This window comes from Girardinichthys multiradiatus, chromosome Y (genome assembly GCF_021462225.1).
Source record: "Girardinichthys multiradiatus isolate DD_20200921_A chromosome Y, DD_fGirMul_XY1, whole genome shotgun sequence".
NCBI lineage: Eukaryota > Metazoa > Chordata > Actinopteri > Cyprinodontiformes > Goodeidae > Girardinichthys > Girardinichthys multiradiatus.
In genome coordinates, this window is record NC_061818.1 from 39,806,192 (window position 1) to 39,829,961 (window position 23,770).

At 44.4% G+C, this 23,770-nt stretch overlaps 1 protein-coding gene across 5 annotated transcripts in view; it reads right to left on the minus strand.

The window, feature by feature from the left end:
• Positions 1 to 4,738: 4,738 nt before the first annotated feature.
• LOC124863994 (integrin alpha-3-like) overlaps positions 4,739 to 23,770 on the minus strand; it is a 28,081-nt gene continuing 9,049 nt past the window's right edge. For 2 of the 5 annotated variants that reach the window (XM_047358591.1, XM_047358593.1), the window contains 26 exons: positions 22,903 to 23,030; positions 20,880 to 20,968; positions 20,548 to 20,678; positions 20,356 to 20,462; positions 18,266 to 18,364; positions 17,976 to 18,035; positions 17,741 to 17,894; positions 17,407 to 17,600; positions 17,240 to 17,328; positions 15,027 to 15,160; positions 14,857 to 14,934; positions 14,707 to 14,768; positions 11,472 to 11,608; positions 10,523 to 10,666; positions 9,856 to 9,953; positions 9,456 to 9,624; positions 9,022 to 9,108; positions 8,846 to 8,925; positions 8,693 to 8,770; positions 8,132 to 8,231; positions 7,889 to 8,062; positions 7,618 to 7,743; positions 7,207 to 7,317; positions 6,804 to 6,902; positions 6,604 to 6,729; positions 4,739 to 5,453 (listed from right to left, as the gene is read on the minus strand). In XM_047358591.1, coding sequence (XP_047214547.1) covers positions 5,268 to 5,453; positions 6,604 to 6,729; positions 6,804 to 6,902; positions 7,207 to 7,317; positions 7,618 to 7,743; positions 7,889 to 8,062; positions 8,132 to 8,231; positions 8,693 to 8,770; positions 8,846 to 8,925; positions 9,022 to 9,108; positions 9,456 to 9,624; positions 9,856 to 9,953; positions 10,523 to 10,666; positions 11,472 to 11,608; positions 14,707 to 14,768; positions 14,857 to 14,934; positions 15,027 to 15,160; positions 17,240 to 17,328; positions 17,407 to 17,600; positions 17,741 to 17,894; positions 17,976 to 18,035; positions 18,266 to 18,364; positions 20,356 to 20,462; positions 20,548 to 20,678; positions 20,880 to 20,968; positions 22,903 to 23,030 — 3,040 coding nt within the window. In that variant the 3' untranslated portion in view covers positions 4,739 to 5,267. Of the gene's footprint in view, positions 5,454 to 6,219; positions 6,451 to 6,603; positions 6,730 to 6,803; positions 6,903 to 7,206; positions 7,318 to 7,617; positions 7,744 to 7,888; positions 8,063 to 8,131; positions 8,232 to 8,692; positions 8,771 to 8,845; positions 8,926 to 9,021; positions 9,109 to 9,455; positions 9,625 to 9,855; positions 9,954 to 10,522; positions 10,667 to 11,471; positions 11,609 to 14,706; positions 14,769 to 14,856; positions 14,935 to 15,026; positions 15,161 to 17,239; positions 17,329 to 17,406; positions 17,601 to 17,740; positions 17,895 to 17,975; positions 18,036 to 18,265; positions 18,365 to 20,355; positions 20,463 to 20,547; positions 20,679 to 20,879; positions 20,969 to 22,902; positions 23,031 to 23,770 lie in introns of those variants that run through there. The other 3 variants (XR_007037241.1, XM_047358592.1, XM_047358594.1) reach the window with 3 other exon arrangements.

The window sequence follows — 23,770 nt, forward strand, 5'->3', positions numbered from 1 at the left end:
ACAGGTTTCTAGGATTTCCTTCTTTCATCTCCAGAACATTGCCAAAATTAGAAATATCCTGTCCAGGAGTGATGCTGAAAAACTAGTCCATGCATTTGTTACTTCAAGGCTGGACTATTGTAATTCTTTACTATCAGGATGTCCACAAAATGCAGTGAAAAGCCTTCAGCTGATTCAAAATGCTGCAGCAAGAGTTCTGATGAAAATTAAAAAGAGAGATCATATTTCTCCTATTTTAGCTTCCCTTCATTGGCTCCCTGTTAAATCCAGAATATAATTTAAAATTATCCTCCTCACATATAAAGCCCTTAACGATCTAGCTCCATCATACATCAGAGATCTGATTGGTCCATATGTTCCTAACAGAGCACTTTGTTCTCAGACTGCAGGTTTACTGGTGGTTCCTAGAGTCTCTAGAAGTAGAATGGGAGGCAGATCCTTTAGTTATCAGGCTCCTCTCCTGTGGAACCAGCTCCCAGTTTTAGTCCGTGAGGCAGACACCCTGTCTACTTTTAAGGCTAGGCTTCAAACGTTCCTTTTTGATAAAGCTTATAGTTAGAGTGGCTTAGTTTATCCTGAGTTATCTCTGTAGTTATGCTGCTATAATCTGACTGAACTGTTCAATGGTTACGATTAATTGGAATGTATGAACCTGACTGTTGTGAAGAACCTTGAGACGACATGTGTTGTGAATTGGCGCTATATAAATAAACTGAATTGAATTGAATTATTCTATAAAATAAGATTATTAGTTGAAGATGCCCTACGCCAGGGTATTGGAGAGGAGAGTCCAGCTGATAGTCGAACCTCAGCTTCAGGAGGAACAGTGTGGTTTTCGTCCCAGCCGTGGAACACTGGACCAGCTCTATACCCTCTACAAGGTACTCGAGGGTTCATGGGAGTTTGCCCAACTGGTTCACATGTTTTGTGGACCTGGAGAAGGCATTCGACTGTGTCCCTCGTGATGCCCTGTGGGGGGTGCTCCAGGAGTATGGAATCGGGGGCCCTTTATTAGGGGCCATCCGGTCCCTGTACGAGCGGAGCAGGAGTTTGGTCCGCATTGCCGGCACTAAGTCGGACCTGTTCCCAGTGCATGTTGGACTCCGGCAGGGCTGCCCTTTGTCGCCGGTCCTGTTCATAAGTTTTATGGACAGGATTTCTAGACGCAGCCAAGGGCCGGAGGGGGTCTGGTTTGGGGACCAGTGGATTTCGTCTCTTCTTTTTGCAGATGACCTGGTGCTGCTGGCCCCCTCTAGCCAAGACCTACAGCATGCGCTGTGGCGGTTCGCAGCCGAGTGTGAAGCGGCTGGGATGAGGATCAGCTCCTCCAAGTCCGAGGCCATGATACTCGACCGGAAAAGGGTGGCTTGTCCTCTTCAGGTTGGAGGGGAGTTCCTGCCTTAAGTGGAGGAGTTTAAGTATCTCGGGGTCTTGTTCACGAGTGGGGGAAGAACACAGCGGGAGATCGACAGACGGATCGGTGCGACTGCCGCAGTAATGGGGGCGCTGTGCCGGTCCATTGTGGTGAAGAGAGAGCTGAGCCGAAAAGCAAAGCTCTCAATTTACTGGTCGGTCTACGTTCCTACCCTCACCTATGGCCATGAACTTTGGGTCATGACCGAAAGAACGAGATCCCGGATACAAGCGGCTGAAATGAGCTTCCTCCGTAGGGTGGCCGGGCACTCCCTTAGAGATAGGGTGAGGAGATCGGCCATCCGGGAGGAGCTCGGTGTAGAGCCGCTGCTCCTCCACATCGAGAGGAGCCAGTTGAGGTGGCTCGGGCATCTATACCGGATGCCTCCTGGACGCCTTCCTCGGGAGGTGTTCCAGGCACGTCCCACCGGGAGGAGACCCAGGGGACGGCCCAGGACACGCTGGAGGGACTATGTCTCTCGACTGGCCTGGGAACGACTTGGGCTTCCCCTGGAGGAACTGGAGGAGGTGTCTGGGGAGAGAGACGTCTGGGCGTCTCTACTGAGTCTGCTGCCCCCGCGACCCGGTCCCGGATAAGCGGAAGATGACGAGTACGAGTACGAGTACGAGTAGTTGAAGATAAAACTGTTTATATGCCATATGCTCAAGACAGTCATAAAATGCTAAAATCTTAGAAATTGTTAAATGCAATTGTGTATTATTTCATGGAAACCTATTGTTGTCTATTCCCATGGAATTTTGTTCTGATCCCAGTTTGGTCCAGTGACTCTTATGAAATATGACTAATTATGAAACTTGATTAAAACAACTGTAAGTGACCTCCTGCTGGTAGATTTGAATAATTTTAGTCATAAAACCAAATTCTCTTAGACTATCAGTGAATTATGAACATTTCTTTAAATTATAGGTGGTCAAATTGGGTGCAGAACATCCTTATGGCGGTTTGATACCGACAGTCCAGTTTGGACTTGCTGAAGCCAAATACCAAATGGATCTGTCTGCCACAAGAAATGAGCAAAACTGTGATGGTATGAAATGTTCAGTACCTGTATAAGAGACTGTTGGAGCGTGCATTATATATGGAAGAGTTTACAATTTAACGTCATTACCTGCAAAGAGTACACTTTGATGTATTTTTGTTTTAGTGCAAAATGTTTTGTCTGCAATTGTCATTAAAAGTGAACCTTTTCATGATGAATAAAGTGTTTGGAACAAAAATAATGTTGCTTAAACCCAATATTATCACATTCTCCTGCCCTGACTCTAACAGATACCCACCAGCAGGGTTGAAAGCTGTTTCACAGTTGAAGCTCTTAGTTCACATTTGAATATACGGTCCTGCTTATCTGTCCTAAACGGAGTACTCCTAGTTTTACATAGAGACAAGCTCTCTCTGTTTAAATTTGTATTCTCTACACCCAAAGATGCAAACGTTTCTCTTACACAAAGCTACTACTTTTATCTTTTTTACTTTGGTTCATTATCATAAAATGTCAAAAATTATTTTTAGAAATAATCATTTATGAAGCGTATTTAAAAACAACAAATGATTAAGAGAATAAGTAGACTTGGTAAATACAGTAAAAGCAGACAATGTTTGACACGAAACCTCACGCAGAAGAGCAAATAACTCCTGCTGTGTTGAACGCCAGGGAATAAAGAAGCAGTAAACTGCTTTCCTTCACCGCTGGTGATGTGATAGATGAAAACCTGACAGCAACAGTGGAGGAGTCGGTATGAGCGCCAGCCTGAGATGCTTTCAGAACACTAGAAAACTGATGCAGTACAAGCTGAGCTTCATTTGAACCCATCAACCGACCTGAATGTTGCTGCTGACCACGTCCATCCCTTTGTGATCACAGTGGACTCATCTCCTAATGGTTACTTCCAGCAGGATAATGGACCATGTAACAAAGCTCAGATCATCTCAAACTGGTTTCTTGAACATGACAATGAGAACTGAACTCCAATGACCTCCACGGTCACCAAAGGACCTTTGGGATGTGGTGGAACAAGGGGTTCTCATCATGGAGTCTTTACACCACATTGATGAATTAAGGCTGTTCTGAAGGTAAAATGTGGGTCTGGTACTAGCGAGGGGCGCTTCATAAAGTGGCTGGTGACAGTGGAGAGTTTTTCCTCTCCACTGTCGCTACATGCATGCTCAGTATGAGGGATTGCTGCAAAGTCAACACCAGTGACTGTCCACTGTCTCTACATGCTCATCCAGGAGGAGTGAATGCTGCAAGTCACTGACTGGATGCAATCTGCTGGGTTTCCTCAGATAGAAAAACTTTTTATCCAATTTGAATAAATAACTGAATCTGACTGTTAGGTTAGGATTAATAGGAATGTATGAACCTGACTGTTGTGAAGAACCTTGAGACGACATGAGTTGTGAATTGGCGCTATATAAATAAACTGAATTGAATTGAATTGAAACTGAATTTAAAAATAATAAGACTCATAGTAACTCATTATTTTGGCATCAGTCTCTTTTGACACACCTGCAACGGGTGCAGGATTCTGCAATCGTTGATGAGTTGTGGTGTCTTGACCGTGATGAACTGGGCCAGGGTGTACCCCGACTCTTGCCCAACAACCACTGGAGTTAGACACCAGAAACTCTGCAATCACAAGCTGGTATGGACAATGCATGGATTCTGTTTTGTAGACATTGTGTGGCTCCAGCTCTTAAGTAATTTATCTTTTGTCATTCAATAATTTTTCGGGGTTTCAGATGATTTTTGTTGTTTTAGTAAACGTAAATAAAGGTTTATTAAGTGTTTGACATAAAAAAGGAAGTAGTGTTGCACCAATTCATTCATTCTAAACAAAGTTCACAGCTTTAACATGAACATAGCAGATGAATTCTCATTCATCTGCTATGTATTGGCTGACAAACTTTTAAAATATTTATGAAGGTCATGATGTCACTCACAAAAGAGCATATCAGTAATGCCCTGGCCAAGCATATGTAGACTACCTTACCACTTCTATCCTGTTGTTTTTGCTCACAAAGTATTTTTTTATGACTAGATTCTCAAAACAGCTGCTCTCAGCCACCCGTTTTAATGGTTTTGTCATCAAAATGACTCTGACCAAGTCCATGTCTTTATGAAAAAAGGAGGCAGCAGCTTCTTCCATCAGGAGGATGCTCCATGCCACATTGCAGAGATGCTTCCAGAATGGAGGCCATATTGAAGATCAGTCAGAAGTCTTCTGGGGGCCTACATACAGTGCATCAACATCACGGTCACTTTAAGAGTCTCTGCAGTCCCACACCAGTATGATAATAAACCAGTGAATTATAAAAAATACTTTAATATCATCAACATACAGACAACACTACAGTGAATACTTTTACACACAAATAGGAGCTGCTGTCAAAAATTACAAAACTGTAAAGTCATATCTACAATGTGAATAACACTGGACCAGGCAGCACTTGAAGGCAGCAGGACAAATTTACAGACGAGTCATGAAGGCAGCACAAACGGAAACGCTGACCCTGTGGCAATATCTGGTCCTTAAAGGACCATTCCACTGTTTTATAAGGTAGCCCTTTAAATTCAAAAGCTTCCTTTTGATCAGTTTTAGTTCAGTAATCAGTGTCTGATTGACCTTTTCAGATGGCTGAGGACCAATCACACACAGGTCAATAAAATCTGACCAATAAGAACACTTTAGGACCTCACAGCTCCACCTCTGAATGCACTTATGGTAAACAGGTGAAGCACATGACAGCAGACTGGCAGTGTTGATCAGATTTGGTCCGGTTCGGTTCAGTTTGGTATAATTCAGGATCTGTTTCCATGGATACCAGAAATCTCTCAGTGAATTTCAGTCCAAATAGTGACCCAGTGTTTTTGGCTGTTCCTGTTCCGGGTCGAGGTCACCTGATCCTGGATCAGGAAACCGTCATCGTCCACGTGCTGATGCTGCTCAGCGCTACCCATAATCCTTTTCTGCTGGAGCACCGCTGTCTGCCACGCCTCCTGACGAACAAAGAACCGACACTGCAGAGAAAACAGAAACATTGTGTTTTCACACAACCGCCGGGGACAGATGAGTCAGTGGGCAGGTGAGAAGATTGACAGGTGAGTGTCTGGACAGGTAAGTAGGTGAACGGGTGAACGGGTAGGATTAGGGCTGCAGTTAGAGAGCAGGTAAATATGCAGAAGGGATTTTATTATTCAGAGACCAAACAGCCTAAAAAGACTTAGCTTTATGCTAAACCTTCTCTAACCTTTCTGAAGTGAACGTTTCAGTCTTTAACACATCCACATATTCTCTGATTGGTTACAAAGACCTACTGGGTGTGGCCTCAAAAGTGTCACTTCCCATGGAATTTGATCTACTGACAGATATTTTCCAAAACATAACTGAATATTGAATATAACAATCTGTTCATCAGTGAAAGATGAGTTGTTACTCCGACCAGGAATGGATTTAAAAAGAGACAGTTTGAAAGAACAGTGAGGTAGAATGAAACACCTGCAGAAAAACAGCCAGCAAGACAGCCAGTCAGTTCTTAGGTAGCAAGCAGTCAGTAAACAGTTTGTAAAGCAGACAATAGGCACTACAGCAGGGCTCTCCTGCAGCAGCCAGTACAGTCAGTAACCAGCCAGTAACTAGTCTCTAAGCTGTCAGCAACATGTCTGTAAAAAGCAGGCTGTAAGGATTGAAAAGCCACTTAGTAGGTCTTAAAGCAGAGTTCATCTGCAGCTGTTAGCTGTTTGTAACCAGTAGGTAAGTGGTAAACAGCCAGGCAGTGGTGCTTACAGGAGGTTTCCCTTGCAGCCGTCTGTGCAGTCAGTATCCAGATTGTAAGAAGCCAGTAAGCAGTAAACAGCCAGTCAGTGGTCCTTACAGCAGGGCTCTCCTGCAGCAGCCTACCCACCCTCACAGCCCCTCGGTCAGCTTGACCCTGTCAGACGGCTGGCTCTTCATGTGGGCCCTTTGGGTCTTGGCCTGGTACATCTCCCTGGTGCTGGCTCTCTTGAAGAAGCCACACTGAACAGCAGGGGGCAACATAACACTTTATGGGGTGAATGATGTCATGGGGATGAAATAATGAGGCTGTCTTATTTGGTCAGTGGTGGATCCTGAAAACTAGCTCCAGGCTTCACTGCAAACCTTCTGTTCACATGTTGCAGCTCAGCTTACCTTCCAAAGGAGAAGGCAGATTACAGCCAGCAGGAGCACTCCAGCCAGGACTGACACCACTATGATCCACAAGGGGGCGCCAAAGTTCTGCTGCAGTCCAGACTCTGGGTAAATGTTGACATCAATCTGCAGACATGAAGCAGAGACTCAGGGAACATGCAGCAGGTCATCAGCCGGTAATGTGAGCAGCAGATTGGTACCAGTAAGGGGGACGACTTCATGTTGATGGTGCTCTTGGTGGTCTTCAGCTTCAAAGTGGCCTTGCCTTGAACCAACACACTGCTCGCATCGCTGTAGTCCTGAAACACAAGAGGAAGCTTACTAATCTGTGGCCACTAGAGGGCAGTAAGACACAAACTGTAGAGACTCAGTTTCTGCAGCAACATGATGGCACTGACATCTCCTGGTGGTGTGATCCTGTCCGTTTTATTTACCTGGTTTATTTGTCCTGTTTGTGTTTTGTGTTTGGTATGATTTGGGAATATTTTGCACCTCTGGACCACCATATGCGTTGCACAGGAAGTGACCATGACACTAACTGAGCTGTTGAAGCCAGTGAGTGTTGGTAGGACCTGACAGATGATTAGTTCTGGGTGATGGTACCTCAGTCATGGTGGAGTTCCACAGTCGGCTCTTCACCGTCAGAGTTGCAGAGTTGGTCATGTTGAACAGAGGACATGAGAACTTTATGCATCTGGCCCCGCTGCTGCAGCTCTGCAACACAGATTAGGATGATCACTTTTCATTTGAACTCCAACAACCAGAACCATAAACTGAACCACTGAGTCGTTGTCTAACATCCATCAGAAGGTTCTCTCTGTTTGCCTTACAGTGCTAACCACATTTTTAAACAGTCATGTGCAGCTTGGGAGTTTGGAAGCAGCCTCCCACTGACACCTACTGCTTTTCTGGTACTGGTTCTGTCACAGCTGAAGCTCCAAGTTTGGACCACAGGTTAATGTGCAAACCCTCCACTTAGTGGACATATTAAATTGTCCATCCTCATATCTTTACCAGTTTGAAGGTCTTCCTCTGTCTCTGCATGCTGAGGACAGGGAGAGTCTTCCCCTTCTGATTCCTCTCTCCCTCTTCTTCCTCCACCCTCAGGATCCTCATCATCCTCTTCTCCTCATCGGACATCTGAACAAACAGGAAGTGAGTTTATTTTACGGTGCCATAACATCCATTGCTTTTGGTACAAACACATCTAGCGTTTATTCTGTTATTGTGTTATTGTTACTGTTTTTTTGAAAGGAGTGTCTGAGGCAGGAGTTGCCATGGTTACCAGGAGGTTTAAAGGGTTGATGATGTCGTTATGGGTGCAATGAAAATTTGAGGTGCCGTCCAAGCGAATCTCTGTCAGGTACAGCAGCCACTTTCCATTCGTCACCTCCTTGGGCCAATCAAACTCCACCTCCAGGTTGCCAAGGTGACCCAGAGGCTTCCCCAGGACATGAACCTGTTGGAGAACACCTGGTCACACCTGTCCTGTCTCAGGTCTAGAGCAGTTTGTATGGTCCAAACAAACCTGAAAGGTGAAGACTACCAGACTGCCAATGTCCTCGGTCATCTTCATGGCCTGCTCACCGATCACATGACCACTGAAGAAGATCGGACCCGGTTTGATTCTAACAGGACACAGCCAATCAGAAGACAGCTTCAATGAAACTACTTCTATTCAGTTTTGTTTTTTGCTTTGATCCACGAGAACAGAACCTGCTACCGTGAGTTGACCCATTAAAAATAAAAAAACTGATCCTTCTTCAATTTATAGTCACATGATGGCACCATATTACTAACCTTGGTGAGGTTTGTTTTCGCCTCATGAAGCTTTAAAAATATTACATAAAATAAGGAGAATGTAAAATATTTATTAGAACCTTTATTTCTGTGGCCAGATTACAGATAAAGAAGTTAAATAAATGTGAATTAAGAGGTACGGCCATAAAAAGGGTTCCTTTGCATATGTGGCCTCTGGGTTTTCAGTACCAAGGAAAACTTCTGATCAGGTTATGGTTCAGCCTGTGCTTTGTCAGAATGGTGCCTGTTTCCTACCAACTCTACATCAGTACGTTGTGTTGGTTCTTACAAAGTCAGAGCCGCCTGCAGGGAATACTCCACCAGCAGGGAGACAGAGACGGGAGACAGGTGTGACTGCTCACTGAGCCTGAGGACACACAGAGACACACATCAGTATCTCCCTGCACAAACCCAGACAGAGACGTGTGGGTGGACGTCCTACGTGGACAGCCGCAGCTGAGACCGGATCTCCCTGGTGTCCAAAGCTAGCTCAGATGGCTCAAATTTAATGAACAGTTGAACCTGGAACACAGGAGCAGAGAAAAGAGTTTCAGCAGGGTTCAGAAGGACCGTGGTGCTACAGCTGGTACTGAATGGGCTGCAGGACCAGGTCTTTACCTTCTGGTTGCTTCTGAAAGGATTCCCCAGCTGACAGAGAAGAGCGACACCTTCAACAAAACACTCAACAGATCCTGATTTATCCCCCTGAAACAGAAACACAAGAACATTTTAAGAACCTGAACCTTCAGGGTTTAGTCGAGACTCCTGTGAAGCACACCTCTGAGTCCATGTGTCCAGTTAAATGTTCTGACAGTGACTGATCAGGTTAATATCCAGTAAACTGGGATTCATTTGGAAATGGACCTTCTGGTGAGGGAGCCTTCTTTAGAGGTAAAACTAAACGCATTATTTCTGTCTTACTGGAAGATTTTCAGGCTTAGAGCTACAGGTGTGCCCCATCTGTCCAAAGACTAACCCTCCACCACTGACTCTGCTCTGCATCTTCTCCAACCAAATCTTCACCACAGGAAAACAGAAGTTCATCTCCATGCCTTTAGTTGGACTCCAGAGTAAATGAGCGACGGCGGGATGCTGATGTTGAGGACGGTGTTGTGAGCGTCCTCTGCTGGTTGACCAGGTGACGCGGTGTTGCTGACGTTGACCTCCAGAAGTAACCTCCTGATGCTGCTGGTGTAGTTCAGCAGCTGACTGCCGTTACGCCTGGAGACAAATGGATCAACAACAGGACATCAAGAACCTGACTGTGGCTGCAAGAGTCTTCAGGTCCTGCTTGCATGACAAACCCTCACACCAGTCCAGCTGGTGATCTTCATCAGAGTATCATTTCTTCTTCATCTTCATCTCCCTGTTGTATTTCTGTCTTTGTCTCAACAGAGACAGGTTCTGATCCAACCGATATTCTGACATGATTTGATCAGCTGTGTCACTCACTTGGGGAAGGGTTCCTGGTTCTCATCTGTGAACTGGGCCATCATGTGAAGGTTACTCTGACAGACATTATCAGAACCGCAGGCTTTCTGAATGTGGATCTAAATGATGAGGAAAAACAGAAATCAAAGGTTCTAAATGGTTCTGTGTCAGTTCCAATGTTTATACACAAAGCCTGAAAGTTTTCAGTCTAGTTCTACGGTGGATTCTCATCAGTTCTGATGTGGTTTCTGATGGGAATCCAACATTCTACTTCTTGTTAGGTTCTGACCTGGTTCTGATAGGTAATCTTTAATTATGAACTCAGTTCTGTCTTTAATATCTTGTTTGGAGGCTTAGAATAGATTTTTGAACTAGGGAAGATCTGAACCTTTTTTAACCCTTTGGACCTGACTTCTGCTAAGTTCTCACCTGGAACGTATTTCTTCCCCATGGGTTCTGTTGGGTATTATCTTTAATAAGTATATTATTAAAAATAATAATTATTAAACAATAATTATTAAAAATAATAAGTGTTGTAGCTTTAATATCTTGGTTCTGTTGATCCTATTTGGGTTTTGATCAGAATCTGTGGGAACTAAGACATGCTTGCGGAAGAACCTGGAGTTCCCAAAGTTCTGGAGGTTCTGACATTTTTCTTAAAGCTCTGATACATGTAACAGTGGCTGACCTGGGTTCTGATGGGTTGAGGTGTCTGGCTTAGAACGGGGAAGCGTTTTAGGTCTTGGACGATGTTGCTTCTGTTGGGAAGGTTCTCATGCAGAGAGACCTTTAGGGAGAACACCAGAGGTTCCACCACATTCTGGATGGTACTCTGTAGAACACAGATAGACGAACAGAACCTGAGAGATTATTTCATCTAGTTCATCAGAACATGGGTTATGTGTTCAGACGGATAAGAAGATGATCTCAGTGGGAGTTTGAAACAGCAGATCTGATGTGATGATCTGAAATGTCAGACCATGGAGAGACAGCGGGAGCAAAAAGTGGCCAGTTTCAAAAGTGGCATGCCAGATACCACTTTATGCTCTAGGTGCTGCTGGGACCATGAGATCAGCAGATCTTCATGACAAGAGTAGAAGGAAAGTAGTCAAAAACCAAAACGAGGAGGTGACGGAACAAGCCATGATCATGTTGGGATCTGACTTCAGCACTCAGAGAAATGTTTAAAGCTGTTGTTCACCTCCTGAAGGCCCAACATCCACCAACCGTATCTGAAGCGGTCCAACTCAGGAACCCAGGATCTGAGTCTCTAACAGCTTGTTGTTTCTGTTTCAAGTGTGGAGAACCAGGATGTGGACTCTGTCACCAGTGGACTGATTAACACTCGATTAACGTCAAACCAACATTCGTCTTATCTCTCTACCAGTAAACTTCCTTTGACCCGACAGTTTCACTGTTATCAGACACAACCATCAGAACTCTACACAGCAGCACTGGGTCCTCTCCGGAGGTCAGTATATTATCCAAACTCTCAGGTGATGATTAATATCAAAGCTCTGTGTGATTAAAGAAGCAGCATTTAGTCAACAGTGTGAATTAAAGCATTTTTCCTGTTGTCATGTGCAATGAGCTCAGTTGCCAGCCGGTGGCGCTCTCTCTTTGTGTGCATGTCTTACCAGCAGTCCGACTCTTAGGGTTTTACACTTTCCATTCCTTACTGACAGGATGCTGGAGTACACACTCTCTCTGGTGCCATGGAAACGGAGGCGGGGCTTGAGACTGGTGACATCAGCAGTCACAGTAAAGTTGACGGCTGCAAGACAAAAACAGACTAAAGTCACGTTTTAAAAAACACAGATTCAGGTTTAAGAACATCATAAATGTTACAGTTTGGGCCAAAACCTTCTGGACTGACGCTGCAGCTTCAGTTTTCATGACATCTGTGCTGCTGCATCACTTTGCATCATAACAGCCTCAGATGCAGCACACCTGATAAAATTTGATTCAGGCATGTTGGAGAAGAGATGCATCTACAAGCTGCAGGATAGCAGCTCTGAGGACTAGAATTGGGCACTGCTGCCCTCGACGGTCCAGTAATCTCCAGAACCATCTCTTCCTGAACATGGCACTGCAGCATCACCGGTGCAGAGCTCGATCAACATTCATTTGTGACAAGAAGGGCTGCAAAGAAGACAACCTCTCCAAGAGGTTCAAGGATGAACAGACTGATGCAAAGTTCTTCCTATAATGGATTCTCCTTCTCATTGTTTGGGACATCTGCAGAAGAAAGGCTGAGAGCTACCAAGAGTTCAGTGGGGTGCCAACAGTGTTAGCTGTTCCAGAGGTCTGGGTGTCTCCTGCCATGCCCTGAGGAACTCCACCTGTGATTTTTCAGGTTCTGTAGGGACTGTTTCTCAGTTAGAAAGCCAGGGGAAGTTAGATCCGGAACACTGTACTGACCTTCATATGATGATTTAATAATGTGATTAGACTGGTAATTACACTAAATCAGGTTAACTAACCCAGGGCTTGTTCCTCTGTTCATATGAGAAACTTCAGAAAATGTTCATGGAACATGCACACTAAAAACTATTTGATTTGAAATTAAATGAGTCGAAATGTTACTGAGGTTCATGCATGAGGGACGACGGGATAGTTTTACTCTCAGATGATAGTCGCTCTACTTCCTCGGCGACTCATTGATACTTTATTCACCTCAGGACATTCACTCAGGAAGGGGGTCACCTTGGCTCTTATTGGTCAGATTAACGACACAGAAGACACACACTCACACACAGGGCTCGCAGAGTGTGTGTGAGTGTGTGTCGCAGATGGAATAATATCAGTTTATTTCATGTGATTTATCATCCACAGAAACACCAGGACACTCAAGGACACGCCATGATGTCATCTGCCGTGTGGGCGGTGCAGGTTGTCATAGCAACGGGGTGACCTTCCCTCAGATTGGACAAATTAACAGCACACAATAAAGACACACCGCTCATAAAAGAGTGTGTGCTGATTAGCAGCAGGAGCTAATTAACAACACACACAGGAAGCAGCTGTCATTAACGAGCTTGTTGCATCAGTCGGCAGCTGCAGGAGGAACTGACGGAGCAGATCCAGGACCAGTTTGATTGCATCTACATGGGCCTTGAGGGTTAGTCAGAAAACTGCTGGATATTAATCCCTGAAGTTTAACCTTGAAGACAGCAGCTTCCTTGTGAAACAGCAGCAGGAGGTCTGATTATAGATGTTATTTATATTTATATTTCTATGGCAGCAATACCCTGTAGAGAAGTGGCTGTTAAATGTAGCTGGATAGGTTGATGGTTGAGATGAAGAAATATTCCAGTCTGTGTGAGAAGCCGACCCATGTCTGAAGGGCCAAACTCATCAGCATCAGATGACATGTCTCAAAAAGAAGGCCGTTAACTTCAGTTCTAACCCGGACCGGACCTTCTGCTTTCAGTAACCCGACTCTACACCACTCTACTTCAATGTGTCTCTGCTTCTGGAAAAACTGAACCACAGCTTATGTCCAGTGGACTGTGTTGGACCATAGAAAGTGATGTGTCTTGTTCCTAAAATATCTTATTACACCTCACACAAAAGACTGAATGCATGTTTGCTCTGAAAGACAATACAGTGGAATTGTACAGAACATTTAGGCTCCATGTAGTCAGAAAACTGCATTATATGGCTACCTTCCAGGATTGTTCTGCTGCTTTAAAGTGCCTGTGACGCGCTTTTCCCACAAATGTAGAAATAGAAAGAAAACATCTTAATACTGAATGAATTGGTCAATAATTGACATGATATTAGGATTAAAGATGTAATAAAAGACAATTGTGCCACAAAATAAGCATATTTAGATGTTAAATTTTCTGAGTCCAAAGTTGCCTGGAAATGACGTGAAAGGGGAAGTCTCTGGTCATTCATTGTGTGAGCGTCAACGATAAACGGTTCAGGTAGAAGCCAAGTTGTGTTAAAAACAGTGTTAATATGGTGAAACGGTGCATTGCTGGTGGTGGCAGCAACACTACGACAGCAGCCGTTAGTCTGCACTACTTTCCTGAAGGGAAGAGGATCAGAGCTGCCTGGATCAGAGCTGGAAAACTGAGGAGGAACAGATGGGCTGGTCCCACAGCCAGGTGTGATCAGAGGACTTCTCAGCAAACCGCTTCGAACAAGAAAACCTCTGAATTCACCAGAGAAATGATGTCAGAGGTCAGATATCTGACAGACGAAGGAGGATGTTGAAGCCGAGTCTATAGCCTCGCTGTTCACACCATTTGAACTGCTTCATTTTCATTTCATGCATCCAGATGTTTTCATGTGTTTTGTTCTACAATGAGTTCACTGAGAGCAGAGAAGCTATATTTGGTGCATTTAATGTTTAATTGCTCGGTTTATAATACCTTAGTTAACCCAGTAACTGATCTAATTGATCTAATGTTAACAACTGCTAATATAAAGCCAGTTATAAATATATATAAAGCCAGATCTAGTCCGTCTCTAGTGAATTATTTTGAAAATCCGGATGTTGTGCTGCTTCTGTTTCCTGGTGGCCTGGTAAGGTTCATGAATATTGACTCCAGCTGTGCTCCAGCATCCAGCAACAATAGACTGTCTGTGTTGCTGCCATTGTAGCAGCAGTCAGTTTACTGCCACGGTTCCCTTTCTAAGAGTGCAACAAAATCACTAGGGAGTAGTCTGGAAATGCCTTTTTTAGGGAAATTTATGACCATATATCCCAACAACTATTCATTTTAGTGGCAAGAATTTATTTTTAAAATATTTGATCAGTGTTTCCTTTCCATAAATGTAATTGGATTTATTGTGAAAATTCGATGTCAAAAACACTTTAAAGACTTCATATCAAGGATAGTGAACAAATTGTGGACTCACAGATGTTGTTGATGCTTTTTCCAGCATTGAACTTGAAGGAGAAGCACAGCTCCACCTGGATACTGAGAGACAGACTCTGTTATTTAATAATTAACACAATAATAATGATTAAAGCAAACCGGAACAGTCTGCATTTCCTTTGAATCTCACCAGAAGTCACAGTCGTTTGGGTTGACGACATCCGGAGAAACTCTGAGCCTGTTATTCAGCTGGACAACAGGGCGCGATCTGAGGAATTAGTTGGTCAACAGAAAATAAAAACCCGTAAGCTAAAGAAAAAGGTCTGTATACTGTGGTTCAGAGAAACACTCCCATGGTACCTGAGGAGGGCAACAGTATCATCCAGAGACCCCACCAGCAGGTCTGGATAATTGTTCCCATCAACATCCACGCCTGCAGCCAGGGAGTACCCAAAGGTCCTGAACCCAGCAAACACTGTGCTGCCCTGGATCATCTGAGGGGGACAGGTGAGGTGTTACTTGTGAGTCAGACTTAATGTGGTGGAAGGAACCCAGAATGATCATGGTGCTAATTTACTTTCAGGCATAAACTCATATTCTGTTTTATGGGATATGGATGGATGGATGGATGGATTCAATTCAATTCAATTTAGTTTTATTTATATAGCGCCAATTCACAACAATCAGGTTCATACATTCCAATTCATCCTAACAATTGAACAGTTCAGTCAGATTCAGTTATTTATTCAAATTGGATAAAACGTTTTTCTATCTAAGGAAACCCAGCAGATTGCATCCACTCAGTGACTTGCAGCATTCACTCCTCCTGGATGAGCATGTAGAGACAGTGGACAGTCACTGGTGTTGACTTTGCAGCAATCCCTCATACTGAGCATGCATGTAGCGACAGTGGAGAGGAAAAACTCCCTTTTAACAGGAAGAAACCTCCAGCAGAACCAGAACCAGGCTCAGTGTGAGCGGCCATCTGCCACGACCGACTGGAGGTTTGAGAGAACAGAGCAGAAACACAAAGAGAACAAAGAAGCACTGATCCAGGAGTACTTTCTATGGGAAGGAAAAGTAAATGTTAATGGATGTAGCTCCTTTAGTCGTTTCATCTAGAAAGAAAGAACAGATAAACTCTGAGCCAGTTTTCAAGGTTAGAGTCTGAAAGAGAGCACATAGAGTTAGTTACAGTAGAAGCTCAGTCAGTAGCCATGTCTAGGAGAGAGAAAGGGTTAAACACTGAAAGACAGGGCTATGTGGATCATCTGTAGAAGGTGAGCATTAAGTTGTTGCCAGCAGAATCTCGGACGATGCCCCTCTCCAGAAAGGTGTCACAGGTAGACACAGAGTCAGGCCAGGTGTAGCTTCTAGGAAGAGAATAGAGAGAACAAAGTTAAAAGCTGAAATAACAGCAAATAATGCAAAATTGGAGAGTAGTGTGAGAATGTAGCGAAGAGAGTGAAAGTGGTCGTTATGTCCTCCAGCAGCCTAATCCTATAGCAGCATAACTACAGAAATAGTTTCAGTTCAGATTATTTAGTTAAACGGCGCTTATTTGCAACAATGTCGTCCATCCAATGGATTGATGGATGGATGGATGGATGGATGGATGGATGGATGGATGGATGGATGGATTGATTGTTGGAGGGATGGATTGATGGATGGATGGATTGATTGTTGGAGGGATGGATGGATGGATGGATGGATGGATGGATGGATGGATGGATGGATGGATTGATTGTTGGAGGGATGGATGGATGGATGGATGGATGGATGGATGGATGGATGGATGGATGCGTGGATGGATGGATGGATGCGTGGATGGATGGATGGATGGATGGATGTGTGGATGGATGGATGCGTGGATGGATGGATGCGTGGATGGATGGATGCGTGGATGGATGGATGGATGGATGGGTGGATGGATGGATGGATGGATGGATGTGTGGATGGATGGATGGATGGATGGATGGATGGATGGATGGATTGATTGTTGGAGGGATGGATGGATGGATGGATGGATGGATGGATGGATGGATGCGTGGATGGATGGATGGATGCATGGATGGATGGATGGATGTGTGGATGGATGGATGTGTGGATGGATGGATGCGTGGATGGATGGATGGATGGATGGATGGATGGATGCGTGGATGGATGGATGGATGCGTGGATGGATGGATGGATGGATGGATGTGTGGATGGATGGATGCGTGGATGGATGGATGCGTGGATGGATGGATGCGTGGATGGATGGATGGATGGATGGATGGATGGATGGATGGATGGATGTGTGGATGGATGGATGGATGGATGGATGGATGGATGGATGGATGGATGGATGGATGGATGGATGGATGCGTGGATGGATGGATGGATGCGTGGATGGATGGATGGATGGATGGATGTGTGGATGGATGGATGGATGGATGGATGGATGGATGGATGGATGGATGGATGGATGGATGGATGGATGGATGGATGGACAGATGGGTGGGTGGGTGGGTGTTTTGTTTATTGTCTCACCAATCCTGAAACCAGACAGTACCAACGTTTGTGTGTGATACCTGACTCGGTTCTACAGAGACCCCCTCCTTGCTCCCGGTCCAGATCATTACACATCCTGTATCGTGGAAAGGAGCTCCCACTGCAAAGTCTGAAACACAACATCACATCACCCTGACTGATTAATATTTACTGATGATTAAACATCTGCACCATGCAGCTGACTCACCCTGGAAGCCATCTTGGTTGAGGTCTCCTGCAGCAGCAACAGCCATTCCAAAAGCAGAGCCAAGTGGACCTGTCAGAACCACGCTGGCTTCAGAGTGGAACTTCTCTCGTCCGTTCATGTAAACGTAAACTGCCCCGCCCGCCCCTGGGTGACGGCTGAAGTAAAAAGGAGCGCCCACCAGCAGGTCGTTCCAGCTGCAGGACAGAAAACCAAAAATGAACTGATGGAGTTCCAGTTTCCATCCCCTGAGGAACCCAGGATCTGAAGGTGGGTTCTGCGTTTGTCTTTCTGTTAATCTATAGGAGGCGACAGCAGAAACTCTGTGACCGCTCACCCATCACCGTTGAGGTCCACGGCTACCACAGCGTTACCAAAGTACGAGCCAACCTGTTGACCTCGTAGAGTCTGCTGAATCACCAGATCATCGGACCGCTTGACCACCAGCATCACAGAACCACGAGCATCCATTGTATTGTCCCTGGGAGCCCCTGTTCACCAACACAGCAACACATCAGTCAACACATCAGCTGACCTGAAGAGCCGATGAAGGAATGAAGGAGGAGCTTCACCTGCTACGATGGTTTGATTCTCTGCAGAGAGAAGATGATGGGCCTGAGTGACTGAGTATCCTGCAAGAACACAAAGTTCAGTTTTTAAGACACTGAATAAAAAAACAACTCAAATAATGTAAGCAGCTGAGTCTAAATGATCATCGCAGATCACTGATTCCCCAGAAAGACCAAAGTTTCCAGGCAGGTTCTGATTCCTGGATGCACATCCAAGGAGATAAGATCTTCAGAAAAAGGAAGCTCAGATCAGAGGTTGATGAGTGGAGGAGTTACTGAAAGGGACAGTTCACCTAAATACGTGTTCCTACACCTTGGGTCCTTGTTGTCAAACGAGTTCTTCTTCCAAACATACTCGTCATCTGGATTCATCCAAAAGGCGTGAACGTTTCCTGGAACACACACACAATTACAACATGAATAAAACCCCGGAGAAAAAAAACGCTGAAACTAGAGGCGGAGTTTGTTTCTACTCATTGGAAAAATCACTTTAGAGTTTTTTAACTGTGTGGATTTAGAGCAACACAATGCTGCATGTGGTCCTGCTGAGCAAACGTGCATGTTCAGCATCGATGCTCCACACACAACCTTTAGATGTGACTGAACCTGAAATCTACACGTAGCTCTGATTTAAACTTAAATACATCTGCCTGAATTTGAGCCACATGTGAACCATGGAGAAGTTCCACAGAGCATAGAGTGAAGGTATAAGGTGCTTCATTTGATTTGATCAGATATGTACACCCTGCAGCAGCCTGTGTGTATGTGTATCATTCTTGGACATTTTAGCTATAGTGAAAAATCTCAAGCAATATGAATAAACAGCAGAAACTGAAGAAATGACCATTAACATTGTACTCAACATACAATTTCTGAAGAATAAATTAGGACATCCTCATATTTCCACTTAAAATGGCTAAAATCACACACAGGTTAATCACATCAGGAGGGTGTGATTAAAACCATTAGAGGACTTTTATCATTATCATTATTCTGCATTTTGAAGGAGTTTTGTCCTGTTTAAACCGTAGACCTTTAGTTTGGTGCTCCTAACTGTTGAAATGAGAGTGAAGACCATGGGGAGATCCAAAGATCTGTCTGAGGCCTTCAAGAAGAAGACTGTAGAAGCTTATGGATCTGGTAATGGATTTAAAGAGGTCTCAGAAGAAACTTAAATCAGTGTAGTGAAAACAGTCTAGAGGAGGGGGACATTCAAACCATCTGCCAACATGCCCAGGTCTGACTACCCAATCAGAAGGACTGACCGTTTAACTTCCATGGCCGGTGTGCAAGGAGGAACCCTTTACTTTCCAAGAAAAACACCATGAAGGCCAGGTTAAAGTTCACCAGCGAGAACATAGAACAAAGATGAGACCTAGAACAATGTTCTTTGGACAGATGTGTTTGGGCAAGATAATCTTATCTGTGAAGCCTAGGGGTGGAAGTCTAATGGTTTGGTGATGCTTTGGTGCATCAGAACCTGTCCAGCTCACCATCACAGAGTTCACCATTAACTCTACCGTGTATCAGAGGGAGCTTGAGGAAAATGTGACGCCATCTGTAAAAAAACATGACAATGACCCAAAACACCCCAGTAATCCACCAAGGACTGGCCGAGAAGTAAGAAATGGAACATTCTGGGCCTAGTCAAAGGCCAGATCTTGGTCTAATTGAGATGTTGGGGGTGACCTGAAATAGGCTGTTCACACACTGTTCACACACTGCAGCGTCAACAGGTCTCTGGGACATTACTGAGAACAAGATTGTAATTTGAATAAGATATTAATAAATAAATAAAAAATAACAACAAACCAAGTCATACTTAAATATAACTGAATCCCCTGAGCAGCTCCACAGCTGGTTGGCTGGGTTGGAAAGGTGCTCAGTGAGAAGGAAACAACAAGCAAAGTTTCCTAAAACACTGTAATCCTGGAATCACAGGTTCCCATAACCATTCCTCACATTTTTTCTCTCACCTTTAATTTGATTTGATTTAATTCTTATAATACTTTCCAGGAACCATCGGTGAACACGTGAGCTGCCATCCTGAGCTGCATGATGCAGGAAGTTCAGCACCATCCAGCTCACTGGGTTCAGATGATCTCTGAGGTTTCTGTGTTCATGAACATTAACTGGACCTCACTGATTCTCTCTGCTGAACCTGAAGCCATGTTCAGTCATTCAGGCATGAGAAACCACAGAGATCAAACACAGGGTCCAGGGTTCATCCACGCCCTGGAGCCTGACTGCGCTACCGGTTCACCATGTAGGGACTGAACGCCTGGAGGCGCATGGATGTGGAAACCTGGAGGTGAGGTTGTAACAAGTAACCAGACAGGTGAAGGTGACATCATAGAAGGGCAGGACTGAACAGAACAAGTACCCCGCCACTCGTTGCTCCCAGGTGAGCCGAAGATGGCGTCGGTCTGCGTGATGGAGGCAGAGATTCCGATGTTACACATGCCCTCACCGGTATGATCCTCCCTGTAACTGAACACACACACAGGTAAGTAGAGCAGGCTCAGCGTCAGCTGAGGTTTCCTCTTACACAATAACGCTAGGCCATGTGACCTACTCGCAATGCTGCTGGATTTGCTGCCAGTTTATCTGATCTTCAACATAACGCCGGCCGTTTCTATGGAGATAACACTGGCCAATCATCCGTCCATCCCCGTTGTGCACCTTAACGAACCGATGACCACAGGCCTGCCAGGACATATGACACAGGATAACTTACAGCTGGTGGTTAATGAACATGAAGTCAGTTACTCAGGCATTTTCATTACAGAGATGGAGGTAAACCACAATGTTCTGGTTCAGTTCAGTCAAGTTTGGCGAGAGCTAAAGAAGCCATTAAACAGCCGGTCACCAGGCAGGAATAATCAGCCAATGAGAACAAAGACTCACCAGGACCCTCCCTCCAGGTCTGCCCTGACTGGCTACTGAGACTCCCAACCACATATCCTCAATCAGGTCTTCAGAGGGCCTCAGGTCTGCTACAGCACAGAGACAGAAGAGTGAAGGATGGAAAGCCATAGCCTGGCCTTAGTGAGATGTATCCCACCAGAGATACAACTCTCATTACAGCATGTGTATCAGGATGAGGTCTGGACTTTGACTAGGCTTTGATTCTATTCTCCAGCCATTCTGTTGTAGATCTGTTCCTATGTTCAGGACCATTGTCCTATTGATGACCTAGTTTGGACCAAGCTTCAGCTGTGGGACATTTGAGTCTAGAATATGTTGGTATACAGATGAGTTCAAGGTCTTCTCAGCAACAGCAAGGTTCCCAGATCCTGTAACTGCAAAACTAGCCCAGACCATCAGTCATCCACCACTATGCTTTACAGTGGGTATAGAGCTGGTGTTTTTGCTGATACAGTGTTTGATGTTCTCCAACCATGGTGATGTGCATAATAACCAAACATCTCAACTTTGGTCTGATCTGTTCTAAGGAGATTATTCCAGAAGTCTTGTTCTTTGTTCAGACTCAGATTTGCAACCTAAATCTAAATCCTGCCGCCATATTGAGGATTTCTCCCTCAGCCCATCCAAACAGCCATACTGGCCACGGTTCAGTGTTTCTCTACCTGTCCTGTCATGAACTTTAACATCCAACATGCTGTCTGATACCTGCAGAGTCTTGCCTGTAAAGAGTTTGATCCTTTTGTGTGGATCATACCCTGCTTCTCCTTTTGGATCAGTTTTTGTAAACTAAAACAGCACCAGGAGGTAAAATATATTTTTGTTTGAGGTTTTCAGTCATCATGGACCAGGTGTCATGCTTTATACTCTCTATTTGTTTATTTTTGGTGTGTTAAATATTAGCTCTGGGATATATATATGGTTATTACTGAACATGTCCCACTCAGGATCTTTATCATGTGTAAGTGCTGTTGTGTTGTCCTGAAACAGACAGCGGCTGTCACGGCTCAATGACTGATGGACTACCCATAATGCACCAAGATGGCGATAAGATCACAGGCAGCAGTCGGGTTCATCGTTAGCTGCAACAAATCAGTCACCTAATCAGCTGAAAGTCCAGAAACAAGCAGCTGAAATAGGGTTTTTTTCCCCGAGTCATGACTGTCAGGCTTTATTCCACTTCCATCTCTATGATTGGTTGACATGGAGCTCACCTGTCACAGAGGAGCTGCCATTAAACCACAGTTCTGTTCTTAAATGTCTAATTATGTCCTTAGGATACATTAAAACTGCAGTTAATAACTAAGATGATCTCATTACAGTCCGATGTTCTGACAGGACTTCCTGGATCAACCCATTCATGTAGATTCTACCGCCCACTCGATCAGTCTATAAATCCAAAGGCACTCTGCAGTGGGACCTGTGTGTCAAACCAAAGCACACTTCAGGATGAGCTCCAAACACGTCCCAAAATCCTGCAAACTCCTTCAAATATTCACCAGTATTTCAAGACTCAGAGGGTTGTTTTTTGGGATTAGTTGCTATATAACTGCCAGACTTGGCGATCCTAATGGGGCCCAAATTTAATTTGGACCATTATTTTTGCTGTTATTTTTCAGGGAGAGGTCAGTGAGGGTCAACTTAGATACGTTTCTCCACCTTATTTTGGCAGCGCTGATCAAAGTTTCTTTAGTTATTATAAATTTTTTGACAGCATGCAACATAATGTCAGGACTTTTATGATTTAGATATTCATGGATAAATCAGGCAAACATTAAGATTCTGGAATGGTATTCCCAAAGATCTGACTGAGAGAACTCTATTAAACTCTACTGGAAATTTGGAGACCATGCCGGGTCTGAGTCATCTGCAGTTTTTCCATACCTGCGAATTCTGAAACTTTATAAACTTTGCAAAAATATTTTTTACACTGAGGCTTCAGCATTCATTCATGGTATCATCACTGTGAAACGACACAAGTTACATGTTAACAGGGGAAACTTACTTGGGTCTATGAGCTTCATCCTACTGCAGTCTGATTGGTTAGCTGTGACCGGGCAGCTGTACACTCCTCCAGTTCGATTGGCTGGAACATGAGGCTCCGCCTTCTCCTTGGGAGCTCCCACCAATAGCCTGTCAGCAACAAAGGAGGGCAATGTTACCTGTTTGATTATTTTAACATCCCAACAGGATCCAGAATTCTGTTTCAACAGAATATGTAGCAGAACCTTCTGTTCTGGTACCATGTGTTTCAGAACTGTGTAATCCAGAACCTTCTGCTCCAGGACCATCCTCAGTAAATGCCTGGTTCTGGTCTCATCTGAAAGCTAACTCTAAATGTTTCTCCAAACAGTGGGAATGGCTTTAATTGTTCCTGGGACTGAGTTCCAGATGTTAAAACAATCCTGGAATCTCTAAACGTGTTCTGAAAACAGATGACTGGAGTTATAAACTCAATTCAACCCAAGCCCAATTTCTGACACAGTCCTAGTCCAGAACTGGGAACAACAGCACAGAAATGGAGGGGTTTCCTGAATGAGGAATGGACTCTAGTTGGACACCGCAAGGAAGCTCGATCAAAATCTGAAGATGCTGGACAGATTCTGAAATCACCAAATCCACCATGTCTCCATGTAAACTGGACTGATGACAGAGAGAACACAGGGAAGATTAGAAACAGCTGCCAGAACATTAGGAATAATGCAGCACCAACAATCTTTGCATTTCTTGGACCTTTATCACTTAAAAAAAAGGTGATACGTTTCTGAAAAACCTGTTGTGTTGGATCCTAGGCTTATCTTCTGCCGTCTGGGAGAAGATTGAAGTCCAGTATAGCTAATCAAACCTTCTCAGAAGCAGAGTTTTCATGGAGA